The following is an 18,814-nucleotide window of genomic DNA, read 5'->3' as shown; positions in this document are numbered from 1 at the left end:
ATCACTCCAGATCGCTGAGAAAACTTGCTTTCTGTATTGTTAAAGGACTATCCGTACTTTTCTCCCAGCTCTTCTCTAAGGCTGAATCAACCTCATGTTACATTCTGGAAGGTTAATTGTCTTCTTGGAAACAGGTTGAAATTCCAACAGGATCAGTGGACTTTGTCATCCTTCCCTTGGGACAGTGTTAGGTAGCTGTTAGGTAAATATGACTCTTAGGTAGCCCCCATCTTTGGTGGATCCCCAAGCACTCTATAAGGTAATATGTTCTATGCAGATGAATTGAATTCACAGTAATTTTACTCTGGTTTGGTTCTTTATAAGTCAAGGCCCCGTTGGTTCTGTATGGACATGAAAATCTGCTGTGTTTTAATATGTAATGTGTAAGATCCCATATTCTCCCCAGAAACTTTAGCCAAAACTTACCCTTCATTTGGCTCTGGCATGCGATGTACTGTGAACAAATTGCCACCTCTTGCTCCTTGGCTAGTGCAGTCCTGTAGCATTCCCTTGTGAGAGATCAGATGTGAAGATGCAAGAGAAAGATTGCAATTAATTTTTGTGTGTCTAGTTTAATAAACTAATAATGACAAGTATAACGGCTCCACGCCTTTCATACAGGATTCTTAGTTTTCTACCTTAGATCATCTCTCCCTTCTTTGCCAGATACCCACCATCTTCTGTCCATGGAACATGACGGTGCTCTGGCTTTGGCTCTTCAGCAGGAAACCAAAGAGGAAGCCCTGGCAAGCCTGGAGGATGCAGGCTTGTTTTTTTGTCAGATCTGCCAGAAGGATCTCTCAGCCATGAACACAATGCGACGAGAGCAGCATGTTAACAGGTGAAAGACCGGCATGATGTGTCTTTTCCACACCCTCTCCCATTAACCTCATAGACTGCTCACTCAGCTTAGCCATTAAAGAACATGGTAGCAGGGGAATCTGCATAGTGGCATTGACCTTTATGGCTTGAATTAACAAGTCGTTTTGGGCTCAAAGCAGAGGCTGATTGTCTTGAACTGCAGGGCTTCTGCATGTGTGTGGTAAGGCCAGTGCCGCTTTCATCAGTAGTGTGATAGAGGAGCTGTGATACCAATTTCAGCCAACAAAGTAATGTTTGCTCTATTTTTCTGAAAATTGTTCTTCTAAAGACACATACTAGAGTATGTCACTGCATATCCGAGCTGTTTGCTGAGAGAAGGGTGGTACTATTCAGAAAGATGACCAAATTGAAAATTAGTGCCCTTAATTTAACAGTTTCCTTAGTGGTAAATACCAAGTACTGTTAATATATTATGTATGCATAGGTCTTTGTAAATTAAAAGTCTGTGCTTCTCTGCTGAGAAAGTATCAGAAACAGCATATTTGAATGATTGCAATTTCTTAATTCGAGCCCTTTCAGAAGGCAAGAGTGATTTAATTTGTCCAGTCCTACATCAAGTTGAGTGGCTCACATTCATTAGAGTTGTCTGCACCTGCAGCTTTAGAGGTGCTACTGCTGTTTCTGTCTTCAGGTATTTACTGCTGCTTGAGAGGGCAGAGGTTGTAAAACAGTGACAGTGTGTCAGAAATGCTTTTTGGAAATTAAGTCTGCTTTCTGAACTATTAAGCATGTAATCATATGATGAGATTACAAGGTTGTATTATCAATGGATTTTTTGATAGCAGTCTTCATCACAAGAGGTAAAGCTGTAGATGGGTAGATGCACTGGCAAACTAGTAATCACCAGTCCTCTTGCATCAGATGAATGGTCTCTCAAGACAGCCCTGTGTGTGTAGGTAGTGTGTACCATTATGTAATTAGGGAGTGATTTTTGTAATAGGTACTGCAGATCCAGGATTTCACACCCCGAATCTCTTTGGAGAGGACAGAAAAAGAACAATTAAAATTTTTTACATAGTTTTGGCCTACTAGAAGTTCATCATCCTGCACTCTTGAGTGCGGTGTTAATTTCAACTGCTGCCTTTTCTGTGACATAAAACACTGTCCTTGTCAAGTGAGATATCTGACTTGAAAACACTTGCATTCTTGACGCTGCATGTGGTCATGCGCCTACAAAAGTAGTAAGAAGGACAAGAAGAAGTGATGTTTCGGGTGAGGAAGACTTACCATTTCTCTGGTAGGGTGATCCTTTTTTTTAACAGTGGTTTATAAGTTAGCTGGAATGTTAGAATGAATGCAGAAAGAGGTATTAGGTGATGGACACGCGGTGAAGTTAAAGAAGGTTATTACCTGCACTTGCTTTTGAGCAACAGTTTTTAATATGCCTCTGAGGCCGTAATCTCCATCTAACTGTTACATGTCATATTCGTGACAGTGGTGGGCACATAATTCTTGTTTCTTTGGGGGATGTTTCTGGCTGTAACAGATACTAGAGATAATTGTGCTTCCTTTTCTTTAATATGGTTTAAATCATAGCGTGGACAGTTTTAAAGTCTTCAGAGGTAAGCTTTGCCATCTTCTCACAGGTGTCTGGATGAGATGGAAGAAGCACAGATGTCATCCTCCAGCAAACCACTGGTCCCTGAATGTCCCATCTGTGGGAAGCAGTTCCAAACCGCACAGAGCCGAGTCAGTCACTTGAAACGCTGTGCTGTCGAGATGGATGTACCTCCTAAGCTGCTTCTTCAGGCAGTGCAGTTGCAGGTGTCCACGCTTGGTGATGCACCTCTTCAGTGTCCCAGGTAAGCTGGTAAAAATAAAAGATGCTGGTTACTTTCTTTGGCCTGAGAGACATTGAACCTGTGCTCCTGGGGATGAATGGTAGAAGCAAGGCAGATTTGCACGCTGGGTAGGCCCCAGGTCCAAAGAAGGTCAAGTAGAGCCATGACCCAGTACCACATGAGGAGAATGTGGTAGTTAGTTGGAGAAATCATCTTGCTTTCCTTCAGGAGTGGTCAGGTGGTGGATGACTTTAAAAGTCAGCAGGCAGGAGCAAAATGGGGAATAAATAATCTTACACTGGTTTGTCAGAATTATTTGTGCTCTATGAGGCAATTATGCAGTAAAGCTGAATGGTGTGTTTGAGCTTATTAAGCACACCACATAGTACAAGTATGCAGTCTCTCCAGAGCATCTGTTGTGCCAATGCTTCAGCTATTCGGCTTGTGGCTGTGTTGGATATATGTGCTTTACACCCTGAGCCAAAGAGGAAACAGACGTGATGTTTTGAAATGTGCTCGGTACAGAGCTGCATCTGCTGTCTTGGATTTGAGCAGAATCTTCAGAATACAGCAAGTGGTGCCTGACTGAATTTGTAGAAGGGCTCGCAAGTCCCTTTGTGCTGAGGAAGGACCGTTGCCCATTCCCTGTGGAAGCAGAAGAGTGGGAAAGCATTTTGTGGTGATCTTGGTTTTGCCCTGCTTCGACTTGTTCTTTCCCCTTTGGTACAAAAAAGTGTTCAAGGTAGAGATAGCAGATGCTTACATCAGTGCTGTAGTCTTGTGCTTACCTTTTCAAAATAAGACTTTCTCTAAGTTGCTCTAAATTCCACAGATGGTAAGAAATCCTTTGCTCTCTGCTAGGGAAGAAGGTACTGAATAGTTTTTCATTATCCTTGATAGGGGAATCTCTCTGAGCAAGTAGAGCAGCTGGTCTGGAGCACTCAGTGTTTCTTGTCTCTGATCCAGTCACATTAACTTGGGCTTCCTGCTGCATTCTTGTATTTCAGCAATCAACCAAGCAGGTCAAAGCGAAAATGCTCCTCCAAAGAGGACTCAAAGAAAATGCAGAAGAGGGCCAAAATGGAGACGAAGGATGAAGATTTGCTGGTTGCTATGGCAATGTCACGCTCTCTGTTAGAGCAAGAAAAGCAGGAACAAGCAAAATCAGTTACAAATGTGAAACCAGTGGCTGCTTTGCCAATCAAATGGAAGCCAGGATCAGGTATGTGTTAAAGTGAGTTAGTGTCAAAGGCTGTGTTATTGGAGGAGTAACATAACACAGCCTGCTCTTCACTAAAACTTTCCTCTTGGGTATAGGAGGGATGACAGCCCTGGTTTTGTTTTATTTAAGCTGTCAGAGCCTCAACAATATGCAGTATCCACACACAGTCAAGAAAAGCTGCAGGATGTCCATGGGTTTTAGTGAAGTCCCTTAGGAATCTCATGCTTTTTTTCACTGATTGATTGTTTTGAATCTGTAAAATATTCTTAAGATAAGCTGTTGTTTTTTGTAAACCATGGAAGTGAAAAGAAATAATATGAAAAGGTTATTGTTATTTCCCCTGCATGAGATTTTTTTTCCTATTCATCCTTCTGCAACCTGGATTAATGCAGCTTTTTCAGCCTTATCTCTGCTTTCATTCTGTAGCAGACATACGTGTATACTACATGCTGTTGAGCATGTGCTTCGCTATTTCAGTGTGCATAAAGGTTTAGAAAGGAAGACAACTGCCAGAGGAGTGCGTTGAGTGCTGTATAAAGGGGAGACTTCACTCTTCATAACCCTGCTCAGATCTCCTCCTGCCAATAAGTATTCCCGGTTGGATTTGTTTTTGAGCATTAGTAATGCAAAGGTAGTAAGACACAGGATTTCCAAGTGAAAGTTCCTCAGTGTTTGTGTGAGCTGTGGTTTGATATCATCAGTGACCAGTACACAGGAAAAGGAGTCCTTCATGGATTTGTTGGAGTTTTTCTCTCCCTTTTTGTGAAGCACTGCCATACAGGCAGCATTCCATGGGTCTGGGACGTAGACTGCATGGATATCCGTTGCTTCCATAATGATCAGATTTTGTAGAGATGTGACAGCTCCCAACAGGCAACAGAGCAGTGTGAGCAGGAGTCAGTCTTTTCTGGAGTTCATTTCTCCCATAAGGGTGATGTGAGGCTTCAGACTATCTGCAAAAATCTTAAAGAGTTGTGGTCAGCTTGTTGCTGCCTTTTGGTCATCACTGACTACAGCACTTGAAGGAGCTGGCATGTTGAGCTCCTCTGCCCTATGTGTTCAGCTGTTTGTTTATTTGGGTTCCTCTTCCTTTTCTTTTTAAAGAGAAAAAACGGCGTAAAAGAGGCCCAACTGCACCTCCACCCTTACTGCTTCAGGACCCAGAGAAGGCCCGCAAAAGGATCCAAGAGCGAGTAGCTATGCTGCTTGCAGAAGAGGTGGAATTCCCTCCCACCCCTCAGCTTCCCACTAGTAGGATTTTGGAGGATGAATCTGGGAAAGCAGCCTGGCTTTTGCCATTGTCCAAAACCAAGGAGTGCTTTTTATGGAATATCAGTGCTCTGACAGGACCCTATGACCCTGAATCATTCTACACTGCTGCATTAACCCCTCCAATTGTACCTTGGAAGCCTGTGCAGGTGGGATGCTCTTTTGTCCTTGCTCTGATATTTGTGTGCCCTAGTTTGCTTGCCCGGTAACGCTTCTGTTTCCTCATTTGGTACGTAAAATGAGTGATCCCCTGCCTCTGCATACTCACTGCTCGTGCCTTGTTGTCCCCTGGTCTTACACAGTTAGGTTTTATGATCTTGAACTTCCATTTCTTCCTTTTGGAGAGGAGACCGAGGCTCATGTTACCATGCCATTCCTTAAGCTTTCAGAAAATAAAACTGATGGGAACAGAGAGTACTGAGTAAAGGGACCCCATCCTGCTCATTTTGCCACTAGTTTGTCCATGTTTACAGCAGCCTGACTCTTGTTTTCCTTCTTGGCACTTTTCTCTGATTCTAGTATGAGCTTTGCCCGTGTGTTGCACTCAGCAAGGATCTGGGTGAAAAGTTTAAACTGAAGACTGATATTTGTCTTGCACAGAGGAGGTGGGAGCACCTAGAGTTGTAAAGCGAAGCATTTGCACTTCAGGCTTTCCCTGTGCATCCCGCTGCCTCTTGGTGCATATGAGCTTTGATCCAGTTTTCAGTTCCACTGTTTCATTCTGTTTTTCACCTAGATCTCCTGCCTCTTTCAATGCTCTGTAGTTTTATAAAAAGTGCCTACAGAAATAGACAAAGCTCTTTTAGTCTCTGATCTTATCACATATTTGCTTTCTGAGAAGAAGGATACCACTTCTCTTCCTTCCCTCATTCTTTCCTTGAGGAATTATTTGGTGCTTCTATTCAAAAACTACTGTGCATACATAAGTGCTTTATTTAATATTTCTTCCCTAGTCAAAGCCCAGAGTTTTTCACTGGAGAGACTGCATTCTATGAAGATTTTTGACCTTTCGTTCAAGCCAAAAACTGCCAGAGAAGTTTAAAAATAAAAAGTAGGAAGGCCTTTAAAATCATGGCAAGAGTGTGTGTTCCCTCTGATTCTTTCCATTCACAGAAATGGCTAAACCATTTGTACTTAGAAATAAACAAACAAAACTATTTTTATTGGGAAACAGAGACCAAACCTGGAAAATATCAGCTCCAAGGTGAAAGTTTGATTTAGTTACATGTAACTGCAAAAGCATTTCAGAACTCAGAACAGAAGCACCTGGAGAGCTTCAGCTCTGACTGTTGCCAGGCGCTCCAGCTACAATGAAATATTTAGATGTTGGAGTGGGAGCATTTCCACCATCCTCTCTCCCTGCTTGGCAATTGTCTGCACAGACATGCTCCTGGAGAAACCACCTTTTCTGCATTTTCTGTTGTAGTTTCCTTTCTTCTGTTCAGAGCTGTCTTATCTCTGGAGAGTCCTTCATAAAACTGCAGAGAGCTTTTGCCTCAGAAGCCCCTGTACCTGGGGAGCGCTCTGTAATCCTTTACTAGATGTTTCAAAAGTATGAAGTAGAGACTGTACTCTGAGCTCTGCAAACATAAAACAAGACCTAATTTATTGGTGTCTTCTTTTTCTCCTCTTTTGATCAGAATCATAAGCCAGAGAACCTTCTGCCATCGGTGGGATCTGATCAGCCAAAAGTATCCCAGCAAATTCAGCCTCACCTCAGTTCTCATGAGCTCACTTGCACAGAGGTTGGAGGCCAAAGTTCTGATGAATCAAAGTCAGGCCCTGAAGGAGATGGGCAGTTTTTATGTCACAGCCAGAAGGATGTTCAGACCCTGCAGGACCTAGTCGAGTTGGCCAGGGAAGGACTTACCCTTACTCAGTGGAACCTTGATGTTGACCACATTCAGGCAGCGGAGCAGCCAGGTAAGTTCTGGCAGCTTTGTGAGCCTGTCCCTAGTCCCTTCAGCTACACAGAGCCAGACTTGGGCTGTGCAAAATTAGGAGAGCCATGACAGCACCCACAGGATGTTGATGTTGATCCAAGAGGTGATATTGTGGGGGGACATTTTTCTGCAATAAGCTTTAGATACAATCAAGCTGACTTTTCTGAAATGATTCCTAAATCCCAATGTTTAAGAGAATTCCTGGGCAGCAGATACTAAATTTTATTTTTAAATTCCCTTAAAGATATCAAAGTATTTTCTGCCAGGTGGGAGCCTGGGTATGTTCAACAGCTGGGACAAAATCCTCATCCCTGCTGTTTGGACAGTCTTTCTGTTATATGCACTGTCTTTTCAGGTTTTGGATAAGAGAGATGTGCAAGAGGGATGATTTTATGTTGGTACATTGGTTACACAAACCTGAAGTTTATCTGTACCTGTCCAGAGTTGAAAAATTACAACACCTAGAGTTCCTCTATGGGCAACTCTCTAATGTCCCCAGTCATAGTTCCGTGCGGTACACAGCTGCACATTTCAAGGTCAATGATATCCCTTAAAATGGCCTGACAGTTCAGAATATATTGAGTGTATCCTGCTCACCTATGAAAGAGAACACGGTTGCTAAGTTCACCTGTCTGCATTTTCACTTGGGTATAATATTCCTCGCTTTCCCTACTAAACTGCAGCAAATGGTTCCTGGTCCCATAAAACTACTCCTGGATTTCAGTGGAAATACAGCTTCCTGGGTGAGCGAAATAATTTCCACGCATAAATGTATATTGTGTGTGTAAATGAGACCAGGTGGAGAACACTGTGCAGACAGTAACGCACCAGAACCCGTTTCTGAAGACGTTAATTCTTTCTGTTGCTCCACATCCTGTTCTGTGTGCTCTGTAGACTACCACAGGGCTCAGGCTGTGTGAAACTGATTTCACTGGCTGCCTGTGCCTGTAAGCACTAGGGCCCACAGCAGTTTGTCTAGGTTGAAATGCGGATCCAAGATACATTCTGCTTGTCTGCTAGGATGAGACTGTGGCATGTCCCATCCCACTCTGTGTCATACTTTTTTTCCAACTGGAGGAAAACTGAGACGTGAAAGCAGAGAAGCATGCTGCGCTCCACAGTTCCTCCATCTGGATGACTATGGCACACACAGGTCTGCAGTAGATTGAGGCTGCTCGTGGCTGAATGGTACTTGGTACCCACTGCCTGTCACAGCCCAGAGCCAAACCCTCTGATAAAGGCGTGAGGGAGAGGCTGAGCCTTCAACTCAGTCAGGCTGGTTATAGCAGCTGTCTCAGGGAGCTGTCATGGCAAGGACCCTGCTAGGAGTTCTTACATCACTCTGTCTCACAAAGAAGTTGTATGTGATTTGTGATGTGCATTTTCTTCTTTGAGGAAAACAACTGACTTCCAGTGATATTCCACATAGTGGCTTTGTGCCCCCATCCAAAGAGAAGAGCCTCCTGAAGAGCAGCTGTAAAAGAGTAAGGGACAACCCTTTTTTTCCACTTTTTTTGCATTTGTTTATCACTGTAAAAAAGAAGCTATTGCATTTGTGTAATTCATAGAAGTATGGAATATTTCCCATTCCTTTACGTAGAAACAAAGAGCTGCTTAAGGTTCACAGTTGCTCAGGAATCGTCATGGGCACAGGTGAGGTCAGCACACGTGGTGATATTTCATTGATGCCCATAAGCAGGCCTGTGGATTTTTCAGTACTTGTCCTACCTGATGAGAGAGATGATTTAAAATGACAGGTAATATAAGGCCAACCTGTGCACAGTTTATATAAAGAGAACCAGGTTAAAGAGTTATGTCATAGCACTAAGAGTATTTGGGGGATGCAGGCATGCAGCTGCACCATGTTAGGCAGTGCTCTGCTTTAATGCCCAGGCTATCCAAGAGAAAACTGGCTGCAGCCCAGGAGAGACAGAGCTGCCTGGTGCTTCCTCCAGGCTCACACACCCAGCTACTTCAGATGGTTCTGAATGGAACTGTTCCTCTGTCACCTTCCTCTCCACGCCATGCCTTGCAGTGGAAGAGAGAATTCTTGTAAGGACTGGCTGACTCGCACTAAATTCTCTCATCTGGCGTAAAAGCCTGATAGATGATGTGGAATGCTGTGAGGTCCATGGAAGATGACCACTTTTGTGCTGCTAATGGGAGCTTTTAAAAGGTTTAGTGTAGAAAATCCTCAATTGTGGGAAGACATACCAGAAGATCTAGCTTGAAAATCAGTGTGCCCTCTATGGTGACTAGGTGAAGAATACAGGCTAGTAGTCACAGATTATTTTTTTTTTTTTTTATCAAGCCAGTAGTGTTCTGTAGATCACATCTTACCGCAGATGCACCAGTGGATATGTAATCCCCCGCGGATTATAATCAGTTTTCTTTAATTGAAGTGCATATAAAAAAAACCTAATTCATCTTCTTACCAGGGTCATCTACTTTATTTGGTGAAACTTAACTATGTTTGGTTTGATAATAAGTAATCATGCCATGAAAGCTAGTAGCTTTTGATGCCAGGTAAATTTTGATGTCTTGAGAAGGCACTTTCATATTGTGCTAATAGAATTAAAGAGACTTCTAAAAGGAGACAATTCTCTGAGGTGGGAATCTACTAAACATGAGCATCCCAACTACTTGTTACAGAAACTCTAGATATTCTTTGGGGGTATTAAAAAAAAAATCCTTAGCAGGAAAAAAACGTCTTGTTTTGTAAGCTGCTCAGTCTATTAAACCAGAGGCCTTTAGCAATACAGAAACTGTTCTGTTGAAACTCAGTTACTATCAGCAAAACCCATATGATCGTTTTTTCAGATTTAGTTTGATTCCATAATAGTTTTCCTGAGCAAATGAAGTGTTGCTGAAGAGTTGGATTGCCAGTGGGAGAGATTTGTGCTTTATATGAGCACAGACAGAGTGTAACCATGTAGAGCAAATACATCCATTGCATTGGTAACACATCCCCCCACCCATGCTTAAGACCTTTGTCGCATGTGTGGAGTCCAGTCTAGCTGGCTTCCTCAGTACGAGAGAGTGTCTGGGTGTGTTCTCCGACAGGAGCACGTGCCCACTCGGAACTGTCTTCAGAACAGTCTGTTTGCTTTGCACAGAGCATGGTGCAGCCAGGAGGTTTCTAGCCTTATTTAATTTTCCCGTTCCTGATTCATAATTTTAGCATCGGCAGGAAAGCTGTTCTGGGCTTGCTGCCTGGAACGTAGCATCAGGAGTCTGTGTTTGCTGGCTTCCTGAGGTACTGTCTTGCAGGTATCCTACCTGCCAAGAATAAGAAAGCAAGAAACATCAGATTAGTTTCCAGACTGAGCTTCCTGTCTTCCCCTTGGAGATCAGTCCACACCACTGCCACGACATGCAGAGTCTTCTCTAGCCCACCTATGAAGGCCTAGAAGAAGTGTTCCGGTGTGTGCTGCTGTTTTGGCGCTAATTAGTGTTGGCTGCCTGCAAACATGTGCTGGAGCGAGTAGAAAGGTTAGGTTTCCACAGTCCACTGCTAATGTAGAAACCTGCTAATAAAATAAAGAGCTGTGTTGTTCCAGGTGGAACTGCATCTCATGCAGATGTTCACTGGAATAAAACTTGCAGTTCCTTGACTCTGCAGTAGGTTTGAAAAGCACAAGGTCAATGATTAGTGTGTTAACTATAAACTGGTTTCCACTTACAGTCAGACAGCCTCTCAACTGTGAGCTGAGGGTATTTCACACTTCTCTGAAGACTGGCCACCTCCAGAGGTGCAACACTTGCCTAGAGGGATCTGAGTCTTTACAAGATTGCCTGGGGTGGGTTCATACTGGGAGCAGCTCCAGAGCAGAAACAGAGTGTTCATCATTGCTGTCTTTGGCAGCATGCCCCAGGCCTGACCTTACCATCACCACTAACTAGTGACAGGTAGCTCAGTCAACAAGCCCTCCCCAAAATTCCAGCAGGGGGTTCTAGAATGATAATAGAAATTATGTTTCTTTTTTATAATAGAGTGGAATTTTCAAAAGGGGTTTCAGTAACAAGCACGCAAGCTCCTCTGAACTAGATAACTGCATTAATTTTATTCTACGTGGGCCCCTTGTTGCAGAGCTGCTCTTCTCAGCTGTCATCGCCAAACAGTGAGCAGGAGAAGAAAGGCTCATTACCCTATCCCTGAGTCATCCTCTTTCCTCTTACTGTAATTATAGTGAATTGAGTTCAAGTCCATCAAAGTGGAAATTACAGTTTCCTAAAAATGTGGTGGAAGGCAGTAGATCAAGAGGCCAGCTGTAGGCAGTGGGTAGACCACATCAGGAAATGGTGTGGTGAAGATCTGAGGGTGATAATGTGCTGTAATACAAGGCAGAACAAGTACAGTAGAATATAACACAACTGCCCTTTCTTCACAATTGCCAGACTGTGAAAAAGTGAAGGAAAATAAAGCCAGAAACGTCTGTTAGACTTGTCTGCTTATTTGTTGTATGGAAGACCTGAAGTTGATGATGCTGATGATTATTTTCAGGAGGCAAAGGCAGTGTATCCAGACTGGGGCCCACAGTACAGCAATGCTGATAAACTGGGTTATTCCCTTCTTATTTTTCAGGGAAATGTTTGACAGCTGTAATGTAACTTCTGTTTTTGTGTTCCTTCTGTGTTCTAGTCCTCTCTCAGGTTGCTGGCTGAAGATTTCAGTGCAATGGTCAACAACCCCCACTTAAGTGATGTCCAGTTCCAGGTGGACTGTGGGGAAGTCCTTTATGCCCACATGTTTGTGTTGTATGCACGGTGTCCACAGGCTATTCAAGTTGTAAGTACTGCTGACATACCTTCTTCCTCTGCTTCAGGAAAGCCCAGACTGCCCACACCTACAATCATTTAATGGGACAGAATTGGCACAGAGTACTGCTGGCCTAATGGCAAGTGCCTCTGGACCTGCAGTGGTTTTTCAGCTTAAGAAACCAGAATCCTGACAAAGTGGTGGAAAATGGGATCCTTTGTCTGAGGAGACTATGTGGAGGCAAGGATCCTGTGAGCAATGGAGGAAGCTTCCTAAGTGCTTTTTGCCCTAGGATTTTTGTACCTGTGCAAGTGCAGACTGCCTTGTCCATCTTGGTGTGTCCTGCCTGTCACCCAGGCTGGGAAGCTTAAGTATGGAGTAGAAAGATTCTGGGAAGTACTTAAAAATAACGGACTGTCGTGGTTTAACCCCAGCCAGCAACTAAGCACCACGCAGCTGCTCACTCACTCCCCCCCGACCCAGTGGGATGGGGGAGAAAATCGGGAAAAAGAAGCAAAACCCACAGGTTGAGATAAGAACAGTTTAATAGAACAGAAAAGAAGAAACTAATAATGATAATGATAACACTAATAAAATGACAACAGCAATAATGAAAGGATTGGAATGTACAAATGATGCGCAGTGCAATTGCTCACCACCCACCGACCGGCACCCAGCTAGTCCCCCAGCGGCGATTCCCCGCCCCTACTTCCCAGTTCCTATACTAGATGGGACGTCACCTGGTCTGGAATACCCTGTTGGCCAGTTTGGGTCAGGTGCCCTGGCTGTGTCCTGTGCCAACTTCTTGTGCCCCTCCAGCTTTCTCGCTGGCTGGGCATGAGAAGCTGAAAAATCCTTGACATTAGTCTAAACACTACTTAGCAACAACTGAAAACATCAGTGTTATCAACATTCTTCACATACTGAACTCAAAACATAGCACCGTACCAGCTACTAGGAAGACAGTTAACTCTATCCCAGCTGAAACTAGGACACCTACACAGAGGTTTTCTCACTCTCACGGTTGCTTTGGAGATAGCTGCACTGAACTGTGCTTTTTGCAAGGCTAGTAAAGTAGTTCTTATGTTCCCAGAAGCATTTTGGGTTGAATAGTTCCCAGCCTGCTCCTATGCAGCCTCCTGTCAGGACAGTGAAAGGCAGTGAGGCTAACATTTGAACTCTGCTCTTTCACGGAGCTGCCACGAGTCCATACAGCCAAAGGGAGCTTTCTTTAAACCTGCCCTTTTGGAAAGTTTAGTTTTGTCCTCGTGCATGTTGGCAGTAGTTTCCACCCAGGGTTACTCAGGCCATTTCTAAGGGGTCCGTGAAAGCTCGGGGAGGGGAAGCAAGTTCATATATGCCATACAGCACTCTTAATATGAATTCTTTAAGGGATCTTCACAAATATTAGCAAATTTGTGTGTGCCCACAAATCAAAGGACTAAAAAACTGTTGGGTTAGCCATGTTCTCTTATTATTTCCCTGCAACTCTGCCTGGCTTCAGTATTCCCATCCACTGTTTTCATGGGCAGGAATCATTTGTGTGGGTAAAGTTGTGGGACTGGCCCTGTGCTGTATTTTTGATGCCTGCAGAGGGTTGTTTTCCTGTAAGTCCCCACCTGCAGAGCACCATTTCATGTTTATTTTCTGTATAGGTGAGGGGGTGCTCGTCTTTGTTGAGGATTTTGGGTAACAAGGAGACAGTAATTAATCAGAGATTACTTTGGAGCTTGTGTTTTCTGTTGCATGACATCCCCTAACTTTGGAGAGGGTTTCAGATAGTACAATATGGGATTTGGCTGCAAAGGAAGCAAGACCTTGCTGAACTGGGTATGCATTTTCACCAAAACCTGAGATCAAGTTGGACCCGCACAGATAATGATCCAGTTCAGTGGAGTAGTATTTTGTATGGTGTCTCTTTTCCTGTGAGACACCAGGAGAACTAGAGTTTTGGCAGTGCATCAAGGGTAGGTAAATTCAAAACAGAACAGAGGAAGCTGGCTTGTAGAAAGCTGTACATAACTGTGGAAATTGTCCTCTGGGAAGTAATTTGATTCCAAAACTAACTGGAGAACTCTAACACCATCTTTTATATGTGTGACTAAAATGAGTAGTTAAACTTTATCAAAGCTAACAGCTGTAGGGTCTGGAAGGAAATGGCCTGTTCCGTATGAAGCTCTGCATAACTGCTCATCTTAGCTTCCCTCTGAGGCATCAGGTCCTGGTCCAAGGGTGAGACTTTGACGAATGAAAGGAGTAAGCTGATAGGAACAAGAAAGTTGGTGTTGCTGTTCCTTTACTAGCAAACGGACTTTGTTTGCTTTCTTCTTACCCCAGGTTCACAGCCAAGGATTCTTAGTAGAGGAGGATGGGAACGCTCAGACACGCCGTGTGCTGCTGAGTGACGTGACAGGAGAGGCAGTGTGTGCATTCTTGCGATACCTTTATGCTGCTGATGCTGACATCCCTGCTGGGGTGCTGCCCCAGGTGGCAGCTCTGGCTGCCAGGTTTGTATTGTGAGCATGTTTTGGATCCCCTCATGCTTTCTGGCACACAGACCCCAACCTGCTATCTTCCATTGCAGTTTTAGTGGCTTACAAATTCCATAGTCCTCTGCTTACATCTTAAATGAAACTTGCACATAAGAACATCCTACCCTCATCTTTTCCATGAGCCTCTCTTCAGATTATATCTGTGTGAGATTTTCTATGTTCAGTATATGCTTAGCTGACTTTTGCCAAGAGTTTTGTCTCAGGATGTGTATTGATAGCTGATGCTGACGATGATGAGCATATCTTCTATATGTGATTCTCAAAGCATTGCGCTAGTGATGCACTTAATCTGAACAACACTCGCAGAATGTATTGGATGCTTAGAACTCTGTTGTGTCAGTGATGCTCTTGGTCATGATCCTAGGCATGCGCTAAGTAAAGAGCTTGGAATAGGAGCAGTTGCTGAGATACGGGGGAGAGATGGTTGGGTATTGCCAAAATGTATGTACAGAGGTGCCCTGTCACTCCAAAAAGCCATGAAGCTTGCACATGACAGACATTATCCATCCCCAGCCATTCCATGGGGCTCTCACCAGTGCAAGTGGCGAAGGGGTTTTAGTGTAGTCATAGAGCTGTTTAGTCTCAAACATAAAAAAGGAAGAGTAAGCCTGATGTTTTCATTTAAGTAACGCCTGGAAAAGGGAATTCCGAATTTTAGGAGTATACTGGATCTTGTACATCTTAGGAAACCAGCATCCTCATGCAAATTGTTTACAAGGCTCACAAGAGTGATCAGGCAGCCAAATGGTGAAGAAATACTGGAGGAGGAAAATACTAACATTGCTATTATATCTTTGCAGGTTTGGTGTGAGGGACCTGATGGCAAAGTGTGAAAACAACACTGGGGAGAGTCAGGTGTCTTCTGGAGTGGATTCAGAAGATGATCTTATCTCTGTGAGGGATGACGAAGACTGTGAGGACAGAGCTGAGAACTTCCAAGACCTCTTGAAGTCAGTGTGGGTGGGTGAAGATGAGGAAGAAGTAGCTATGCTGAACCCTGAATGCCAGAAGGAAGATGACAGTGGGGTGGGTGAGCAGGAGCTGGAGGAGATCTATGAGTTTGCTGCAACTCAGAGAAAGATGGTTCAAGGTGAAACAGAGGAGAGCGAGGGAACAGACTGCAGCATCTGCAGTGATACTGAGGCAGCCCAAGGTACAAACCAGCAAACTGAGGAGGAAGAGGTAAAGAGATCCGAATCTGCTTCAATAAGCAACAGCTTCAAAGATTTGAGGGATGACAATGATGTGGAAAGATCTAAATGTGACTTGTCTGCACAAGAAGAGAAAATGCAGAATATAAATAGGTGCAAGAACGTGAATGATCCACAGACCACTTCTGTGCCTCACCACAGTGAACCTCAAAAATGGGATGTAGCATCCCATGGTGCCACCACTCGTGAAGGAGAGGCTGTTGGGAGATGTGAAGGTGTGAAGGATTCCAAGTCGTCTCAGGTCTCACATGGCAAGGCAGACCACTGTGAAAAACAGTTTCCTAGCTTCCACGGTGATTCTAATATAAATGAAAGTTATGAACACTTGTTTTCTGCAACTCAGGGAGATTATTGTGAGCCTTCCCCAATGAAAGAAGTTATCAAAGAATCAGGAAAGGCTCCTAGTGAAAAACATGTTGATGTTAATGATTCACTTCCGTACAGCAAGTCACAAAAAGACCTCTCTCCACGTAGGAACGGTTTTTATGGGAGTCTTCCTTCCAAACCTCATGTGCCCCTTTTTCCTGCTGTTGGCTCTTCACCTGCATCTCCAAAACCAGAGAGAAAGTTTGCCAGAGAGCATGTGTCAACACCAAAGCAAAACAAAAAGGAAAAATCATTCCCATCTGATGAAATACACTTTCAGAAAGCCAATGAGCTGGATGCTGCATCAAGAAATGAGAACACAATTTCTTCAGCAGAGCTTCCCTACACTGATATAAACAAGCATACCTATGTCCCAGTGTTGTCATCACTGGTCATCAGAACTCAGGATGCTGCAGCCCAGGGGAGCAAGGAGGGTGATGTTATTGTTTTATCTTCTGATGATGAAATGGAGTTACAAGAAGACAAGAAGTCACCAGAGTCAGGCTCTGCTCTGAAGAAAATGGAAATCCCTGGGCAACTGAAATGTACAAATGTAGAACAAGGTCCTGAGATAGCAAAACCTGAACATAACTCATCAGTCACTGAAACGGAGCAGAGATCTACCCGGGTCTCACGTGGCATTACAGATACAGTGCATATAAGTAATGATGTGGAGAAATCCACCGAATTGCCTCTCAGCAGACAAATAGATGCTTGTATGGAGAGCAAACAGAGTCCAAACCTGAGCCCTCAAAAAAGGCTTGGTTATGAAATGTCTTCGGGTACAGACAGCTCCTGGCTAGTGCCTGATACACCAGTTCTGAGCAAACGCAGAAGTTTCTCAACACAGACTCAGGTCACAAGTATTAATTCTTTAAAGAGTCCAGGATCTAAACTCAGCACAAAGAACTTAGCAGCAAGTAATAGTAACCATGAAATGACTGGAAATTTAATAAAAGTTTGTGAAACAACATTGTCAGACAAACATTTGCCTATGGAGAACTCAGTCAGTGAAAGGAGCCCTTCCAGCAGCCTAGCAGCAGGATCATTTTCCGAGAACTCCCCACCAGTTTCTCCAGTGGATCCAGTTCTCCTCTCCCCTGGCCACACCAACATAAAAAGCAAGTGTGCCAAGATCTCATTTTTATCCAAACCTGTGCCTCCATGCCATGAGCAGTCATTGGAAGATAAAACAAATACCAGCGTGGTTGAGGTAGAAGACAGTGAAAAGGAAATAAGTCTGCCTTCTTTAAGTAGTAGTGTCTGGCTTTGTGACGAGCCCCCAATCCCCGTTGATGAGTGCTGGCATGGTGAATATCTGTCACCAGTCAGAGGTAACAGTCAGGGCTCCAACCAGGTCAGCCGTGCAAAGACCAGCACTGCCAGCAGCCCCAGACCTGGCTCTTGGTATGACCAGTGGGAGAGCCCAGTCTATGTACAGGAAATTAAGGGCAGTACCCCTCTTCGAGGAAGTCCTGTTGGCAGAAGAACAACTTTGCTCTGTATTGAAAAGAGTCCTATTGAGGCATGTTCATCAGTGGGCAGTAGACCGAGTTACCTGAACTCCAAAATCTGGGATGACTGGAATGGAGAAGAGGAAGATGAATTTCCAGAGATGCTTCCTCTGTCTCAGAGGTTGTCAGCTGCAGCAGGTGCCCGTCAGACAGATCCTGTAAAGACTCCTGGTGAGAGCTTGTATTGATACTAGATTTATTGGACTAGGTTAAATTGTTTTCATTTTAAGTGGTCATCTCACCTGTGGTTCACTTGATACAAGCCAAGGGTCTTTTGGCCTCCTGATCTGAAGTAGTTGTCAGGGCCAAGCACAAACAAGGTACAGTCATCTTCTGATGTGGGAGAGAGCATATCTAAATGTGGGATTCCTGGAGCACAGCTGCTTGTATTTCGTTCACACTGGCTCTTTGATAGTGATGGTACTCCTCGCAGAAGCTACGGGTACCTGGAAGAAAAAAAACTAACCAAAACAGAACAAAAAAACAACCTTCAGTTTGCATGCCAGTGGATATTTGTTCCCTGTAGTAGTGGGTGCTCTGTACAGTCTTGGTTTTCACGCATTTGTGAAGCAATGCTTGTGCTAACATACACAAGGACATCAGGTAAGCAACACAGTGGTGCAGGCACAGAGGGTTTCCTCGTATTGAGAGTAGCTGGGAGTGGGTGCGTACCCCTGCCCATCCGTAGGCTTCATGCACGCTTTCCTGCAAAGCTCTGCTGATGCACTGCTGTCTTTTGCTGCCTTCTGTTTGCTAGTTCTGGGCCCTTGCAACAGACTGTGCATGCCCTGCGCGTATCCTTGCATGGTTCCTTCCATCTAAGACCAGTACTTGATCTCATAGTATCTAATTAAATATATTATTAATTATGCCATACTAAGTAATTAGTTTAACGGGTGTTTAGAACATGACATGTGAGACTGTGCTTCACAATATTAGTAAATTGGTATCATTAAATCGGTATCTAACTTGGGACCCAAAAGCTTGACTTCCTCAGTTTCTTCTGCATCAAGTCCCTATTATGAAATTTCCTTCCTGGGAGAAGAACCACTTTACAGAATTCAGTAAACATGTTTTTTTAGCTGCCTTGTAAAAGTTGCCTGTTGTAACAAAGCCCTGAATGGGCTTCGTATTCAGATGTGACATATGTCTGAATTTAAGCTGTTTTCTGATTTAAAGTCAATAAAAACCAAGTATCCCAGTTTAGGGAAAAAAACAAACTGTTGACTGTTCTGTCCAATATGAAGCTGAGTAATAATTAAAAAAGCTTGTAGGAAAATAGTGCTACTTAAACAATCATTATGTAATATTAGAA

The 18,814-nt window shown here is 43.8% G+C and overlaps 1 protein-coding gene across 4 annotated transcripts in view; it reads left to right on the top strand.

The window, feature by feature from the left end:
- The window catches only part of SLX4 (SLX4 structure-specific endonuclease subunit), a 33,764-nt gene that overhangs the window by 11,806 nt on the left and 3,144 nt on the right, over positions 1 to 18,814 (top strand). For all 4 annotated transcript variants that reach the window (XM_030002447.2, XM_030002448.2, XM_030002449.1 and 1 more), the window contains exons 5-13: positions 667 to 841; positions 2,469 to 2,684; positions 3,671 to 3,885; positions 4,990 to 5,303; positions 6,795 to 7,077; positions 8,493 to 8,581; positions 11,740 to 11,886; positions 14,194 to 14,363; positions 15,209 to 17,670. In XM_030002447.2, the coding sequence (XP_029858307.1) occupies positions 667 to 841; positions 2,469 to 2,684; positions 3,671 to 3,885; positions 4,990 to 5,303; positions 6,795 to 7,077; positions 8,493 to 8,581; positions 11,740 to 11,886; positions 14,194 to 14,363; positions 15,209 to 17,670 (4,071 nt within the window). The remainder of the gene's footprint in view (positions 1 to 666; positions 842 to 2,468; positions 2,685 to 3,670; positions 3,886 to 4,989; positions 5,304 to 6,794; positions 7,078 to 8,492; positions 8,582 to 11,739; positions 11,887 to 14,193; positions 14,364 to 15,208; positions 17,671 to 18,814) is intronic.

Source organism: Aquila chrysaetos, chromosome 25 (assembly GCF_900496995.4).
Source record: "Aquila chrysaetos chrysaetos chromosome 25, bAquChr1.4, whole genome shotgun sequence".
Lineage (NCBI taxonomy): Eukaryota > Metazoa > Chordata > Aves > Accipitriformes > Accipitridae > Aquila > Aquila chrysaetos.
The sequence above is the reverse complement of the archived record's forward strand: the minus strand, read 5'-3'. Positions and strand labels throughout refer to the sequence as shown.